The 6891-nt window shown below is 55.7% G+C and overlaps 1 protein-coding gene across 1 annotated transcript in view; it reads right to left on the bottom strand.

The window, feature by feature from the left end:
* Window positions 1-6549, bottom strand: part of USH2A (usherin) — a 112258-nt gene extending 105709 nt beyond the window's left edge. The window contains exons 1-2 of the mRNA XM_078858151.1: window positions 5988-6549; window positions 4538-4703 (exon numbers count right to left, since the gene is read on the bottom strand). Of these exons, the coding sequence (XP_078714277.1) occupies window positions 4538-4703; window positions 5988-6469 (648 nt within the window). The 5' untranslated portion in view covers window positions 6470-6549. The remainder of the gene's footprint in view (window positions 1-4537; window positions 4704-5987) is intronic.
* Between the last annotated feature and the right edge of the window lie 342 nt (window positions 6550-6891).

The raw sequence follows: 6891 nt of genomic DNA, 5'->3' as shown, positions 1-6891 counted from the left end.
ACAACCCCAACCCCCACAACCCCAACCCCCACAACCCCAACCCACACAACCCCAACCCACACAACCCCAACCCACACAACCCCCACAACCCCAACCCCCACAACCCCAACCCACACAACCCCAACCCACACAACCCCAACCCACACAACCCCAACCCACACAACCCCAACCCTCATAACCCCAACCCTCACAACCCCACACAACTCACACAACCCCAACCCACACAACCCACACAACCCCAACCCACACAACCCCAACCCTCACAACCCCAACCCTCACAACCCCAACCCTCACAACCCACACAACCCTCACAACCCCAACCCACACAACCCACACAACCCCAACCCACACAACCCACACAACCCCAACCCACACAACCCACACAACCCACACAACCCCAACCCTCACAACCCCAACCCACACAACCCCGATGCGCGTAACCCTGACGGGGCATGCCTGTGGCACGAAGGCTCATCCACATCACATCTCCCGCAGAGTGACGCGGAGGCGACAGTCACGATGGCAAGCGCCGTAACAAAACGAACGCACAATGAGCTCTTAACTTTGCGACGTGCGCTTCTGTCGAGTTTAAAAACCAGCCTAGCGCAGTTGGAAGTGTACGCATGCGTTCGAAAACTTTAGGGTCTCCTCCCCCCGTGGCATTTTTTTCTGCCCGCCATCTCTTGCCCTCCTTTCCTCGCTCTGTTTACCCGTATTCTTCTCCATATGTCTCTCTCTCTCTCTGCCTCTGTCTTGTCTCCCTCATTCCCGAGATCACAGCTGGGGATCGCTACGGTTAAGCTCGTACGCGTCGGTCATTTGGAGGATGTGTACCCCGGTTCTTTGTGCCTCTGCACCCTTCCGAACCAAAACACGTCGATGTATTTCTCCCATGGGTCGACAGCTGATTTATGGACACGGGTGTCGATAGCGATTTGTTGAGAGCACGTGAGTAACTTGACTTTAGAAACCAGCAAAGGACACGTGATACATTCTGGTATTTACATTACAAAACAAAGAGGGCTGCTTAAATTCGAGCACGGCATGAGGATCTGTGCAGAGCAGGGAGGTTCCAGATGGTATCGCCTGTCTGCAAGGCATGTTCCCTAGCAGGGCCATATCACTCCGTGCAATTACTTTGCCAGCAACCCTATCGCGTCGATAGAGTTACACCCAGGACAGGTCTAAGCAGCAAGGATGCCGAGACACCTGCGGCCAGAGTCCGTGTTACCATCTTATCTACACAACAAACCTGTCAGGTGGCACATCGTGCCCATGTTGTACAACGCGTAATCAAGGTGCACAATCACATTTAACAATAAAAACGTTGGTTACAAATGCAACGCCGATCATTGTGAACACAATCCCAATATTTCTTTGTTCTGTACAAATTATAGATATATCGTGTTATATATTTAATTATGCAGACAACTTTTATACTATCAATGCTTCACGACATTAGTGATACCACGTATACCCTTGCCTTCGCTCTTACTACATTTCAACAATTGGTTAATCATGATTATTATTTCTCTTGAAACATTTGTGCCGACTGTATGGATCACAATGGGTACGAGATCGATGGTTTGCGGAGTTGTATTTTATACTTCGTATATGGTCAAATTGTCACGAATCCCAACTTGCTCGAATATATGCAACAGTTCCGCTCGTTGATTAAAAAAATCATTTTCCTCGTGGCTTGACCATTGCAAGTGTGTTTTGACCGGGGCTGCAGATTTCCACTTAAAACATCAGCGTCTCCAAGATGCAGCTGTTAGTCCTACTCAGGGTGCTACTCATAGCATGCAAATATGACCATGCTACTCCTTTACTGGATCGAAGGTCATTATCTTTACTGGTAGGAACCTCCTGGTTCCACCAGCCCACAGGGGATTATTGTGTCCGTCCGTCGTGCATTCAAAAATGGGAGGGGTGGGGCTGGGTGGAGAGGGGAGGGTGGGGAGGGGCTGGGTGGGGAGGGTGGGGCTGGGTGGGGCGGGCCTGGTCACCCCGTGGTGCCCTTATAAAACTCAACGTTTAACCTACTCACGCCGGCTTGTGCTCGCCCTCACAGTCGGCTATATTTGCGGAATACACCACGCCGCCGTTGACCCTGGCCATTGACCGAGCAACCCAACGTTCCTACCAGCTCCCTCCGCAGGAATGTGTTCTTAAAACACTGTGCCTCGTCTTGTTCCAAGCTACGCCCTCTGCTCTTCACCCATTTGTCCAACAGCAGACTACATTCAGGAGCTGCTGTGAGCGAGCACCTATGAAGGAAGGCACGGCCAGGACCCCGCTCGGCCGCCTTTGTCTCCCCAGTGTTGATGTTTACACACTGCACCAGGTACTAGTTTGAGGCCGAGTCGACCGAGGGGAGGCCCAGGAGTGGTTCAGACAATCATCGTCACTGGCGTTGGCCGTGTGCGGGAATAGAACTCGGGTCGCGGTTTCGTAGCGCAGTGAGCTAATCACTGCCAACTACTGCCAGCACGGTGCCCAGAGGGATGCCGGTCACCGGGCAAATCACGACCGACGCTCTTCAAACTAAACCGGAAGTATTACATCTGACACCGTAACGTCGAAGCGCCCCCCCCCCAACAAAGCAAGGGGCCCGGGGCGGTCGCCCTTGGGACGGCTCTGACTAGCGCACCCCACAGACACACGGAGAGACGACAGCCGCCGTTGCGTCGATGTCAGCACGGCGCTCGCGCGAGGGCTGTGCGCACCCTGAAGGCACATCCACAAATGCACACACACATATACGTACACACAGACACGTACACACAGAGGGACATACAGACACGTACACACAGACACACAGACTCGTACACACACAGACACGTACACACAGACACAAACACGGACACACAGACACGTACACACGCACAGACACGTACACACAGACACGTACACACAGAGGGACACACAGACACGTACACACAGACACACAGACTCGTACACACACATACACGTACACACAGACACAAACACGGACACACAGACACGTACACACAGAGGGACACACATCCACAAATGCACACATACACAGACACGTACACACAGACACAAACACGTACACACAGACACGTTCATCCAGACACAAACACGTACACACAGACACGTACACACAGACACGTGCAGAGGGACACACACAGAGACACGTGCAGAGGGACATACACACAGACACGTGCAGAGGGACACACACACAGACACGTGCAGAGGGACACACACAGACACGTGCAGAGGGACACACACACACACAGACACGTGCAGAGGAACACACAGACACGTGCAGAGGGACACACACACACAGACACGTGCAGAGGGACACACACACACAGACACGTGCAGAGGGACACATACACAGACACGTGCAGAGGGACACACAGACACGTGCAGAGGGACACACACACAGACACGTGCAGAGGGACACACACAGACACGTGCAGAGGGACACACACACACAGACACGTGCAGAGGGACACACAGACACGTGCAGAGGGACACACACACAGACACGTGCAGAGGGACACACACACACAGACACGTGCAGAGGGACACATACACAGACACGTGCAGAGGGACACACAGACACGTGCAGAGGGACACACACACACAGACACGTGCAGAGGGACACACACAGACACGTGCAGAGGGACACACACACACAGACACGTGCAGAGGGACACACAGACACGTGCAGAGGGACACACACACAGACACGTGCAGAGGGACACACACACAGACACTTGCAGAGGGACACACAGACACGTGCAGAGGGACACACACACACAGACACGTGCAGAGGGACACACACACACAGACACGTGCAGAGGGACACACACACAGACACGTGCAGAGGGACACACACAGACACGTGCAGAGGGACACACACACACAGACACGTGCAGAGGGACACACACAGACACGTGCAGAGGGACACACACACACAGACACGTGCAGAGGGACACACACAGACACGTGCAGAGGGACACACAGACACGTGCAGAGGGACACACACAGACACGTGCAGAGGGACACACACAGACACGTGCAGAGGGACACACACAGACACGTGCAGAGGGACACACACACAGACACGTGCAGAAGGACACACACACAGACACGTGCAGAAGGACACACACACACAGACACGTGCAGAGGGACACACACACAGACACGTGCAGAGGGACACACACACACAGACACGTGCAGAGGGACACACACACAGACACGTGCAGAGGGACACACACACCACACACAGACACGTGCAGAGGGACACACACAGACACGTGCAGAGGGACACACACACAGACACGTGCAGAGGGACACACACAGACACGTGCAGAGGGACACACACACACACACAGACACGTGCAGAGGAACACACACACACAGACACGTGCAGAGGGACACACACACACACAGACACGTGCAGAGGGACACAAACACACATACACGTGCAGAGGGACACACAGACACGTGCAGAGGGACACACACACACACCACACGCCACTGAGAGGTGCACGCGCACCTGGAGAGTGAGGTGAGTCCAGCGGCCCGGGGGGAACCTGTCCGTGGCGTTGATGACGAGGGGACCCTGCGGACCTTCCGCCGTGTGGTAGTGAAACCTGACCTCGTCGGGCGCCACCTCCAACTTGAACACAGTCCGCCCCTCCGTGGCCTTCTCGATGATGGTCCTGGCCACACCGACCGTTCCACAAACAACATCGTTTCGTATTCTTGGTTCTTTCGGTAAAGTCACGTAGGAGGGAAATAATAAAATAATAAAAATACGCGACTTTACCGAAAGAACCAAGCATATGAATCCCTGCAGCCACCAAAGCTTTAAATGGAAAGATCGTTTTGTTTCAACGGGCAAGGCGATGTAGCGTGTGCTGCTGCATGCACTGCACACGCCTTCAGTGGCGTAATAAGCTCGTGCGCGGCCTGTAGCATATGTTATAAAAAAAAACACACTTCAATATTAAAACACGTACATTTTTAACTTGCATAGTAAAGTTATTGTATTTTTTCATTTGCTACACGGCCAGATAATACGACAAATCGATAACCGTAAACACCCAGTCGTTCATAAAAGTTGAAGGTGGTACAGTACTATAGTAGCAGAGCAAGTGCAGAATCACTGAACCGGAATTGATAGCTTGAAAGCGTTTAGCACGGGGCCCTTGAAAGTGCGAGGCTTGTAGCATCTGTAGCTACTACACGTGTAGCTACTACACGTGTAGCTACTACACGTGTAGCTACTACACGTGTAGCTACTACACGTGTAGCTACTACATGTGTAGCTACTGCACGTATAGCTACTGCACGTGCAGCTACTGCACGTGTAGCTACTACACATGCAGCTACTACACGTGTAGCTACTACACATGTAGCTACTACACGTGCAGCTACTGCACGTATAGCTACTGCACGTGTAGTAGCTGCACGTGTAGCTACTGCACGTGTAGCTACTACACGTGCAGCTACTACACATGCAGCTACTACACGTGCAGCTACTACACATGCAGCTACTACACGTGTAGCTACTACACATGTAGCTACTACACATGTAGCTACTATTGCTACTGGGATAATTCGGCTGTGAGCGTGTGTCCGCGTGTGATCAGCGCGCTATCGCGTAGGCCTCGCCTGCGAGGGCCGCGCAAGGCGACCACCACCCCACAGTGAACTCGACGCAACCGTGTCGTGCACGACAGCTCGTTACCTTGACAAGATATCCGTGTACGACTGAAGTGGTTGGTGGTGGTGGCGGTGGTGGTGCACAGGCCACGAGATTCACTCTGACGCTGTAATGAACATTCGCGAATCGCGAACGAGCGCAGCCACCTGTTGCTGCTGCGCGCAGCCGAGCCGCCGACAAGTTCAAAGCGACCTCAAAACTTGCGCGGCACGACCTAGTTGTGCCCCCCCCCCTTACCCGTATGCGCCCACGCAACCGCGGACCCCCTTTTACTCACGCCAGGCCGGTCCCCTCCTTCTGGAGCCAAACGGCGACGGTGAACGAGGCGGCGGCTCCCAGGGACTCGCTGGGCAGAGTCGCGAGGCAGTCGCCGTCCTCGGCGAACCGCAGCACCGGCTCTCCTGCCCCAGCGCCGGACGGCCCCTGGCCCCCCGGATCGACGGCCGCGCACGCCCCGGGCTCGCCCGCCCACGAGCGCGAGCCCAGCGTGGAGTGCGGCGGCGTTGCGGCGCGGTGCGGGCAGGCGTTGGCGCACAGGGCCGGCCTGCACGCCGGGCCTCCTCCTCCCTCGCCGGGGCCGGGACTGGGGAAGCAAAAGGTGGTCGGACCCGAGAGGCCGCAGGTCGCGCCCGGGGGCGTTAGCCTCACCGGCCTGAAGGCGGCCACGTTTTCCAGGCGTGGGAAGAGGCCCAGCGCCGCGGCCCGGCTCGCGACGAGCAGCAGCGGCAGCAGCAGCAGAGACGCGACCGCGGCGCGCATTGTGGGCGTCAAGAGAGGCGCTTGAAACGCATCCCCCAGTCGCGACCGCTCGCGGGCGGAGCGGCACGGGGCTGCGATGTCCGCACAGCGACTCTTCAGCTCCACGGGCTGAGCCCCGCGTCCAGCAAGCAGCAACAGCAGCAGCAAGAGCAGCAGCAGCAGCAACAGCAGCAGCGGCAGCAACAGCGGCAGCAGCCGCCGCCCTCTTCAGCACCACGGGCAGCGCTCACGGCGCGGCTCAGCCCTCGAAACCAACTCGTGCTTGAAACCCCTCGGCGGGGAATGCATGCGCTCGTGTGTGGTGTTAATGCATTTGGCGGTCAGCGAGTCCTGCTTCGGCACAGAGCATGTCGCTCAATCAATTGCACACGCGAATGCTGCGTCTTGCACGCACGTCGCCGTCGACGGGCGGAAATAATTCT

This window comes from Lampetra fluviatilis, chromosome 7, assembly GCF_964198595.1.
Source record: "Lampetra fluviatilis chromosome 7, kcLamFluv1.1, whole genome shotgun sequence".
NCBI lineage: Eukaryota > Metazoa > Chordata > Hyperoartia > Petromyzontiformes > Petromyzontidae > Lampetra > Lampetra fluviatilis.
This window is presented reverse-complemented; position numbering and strand designations above follow the sequence as displayed.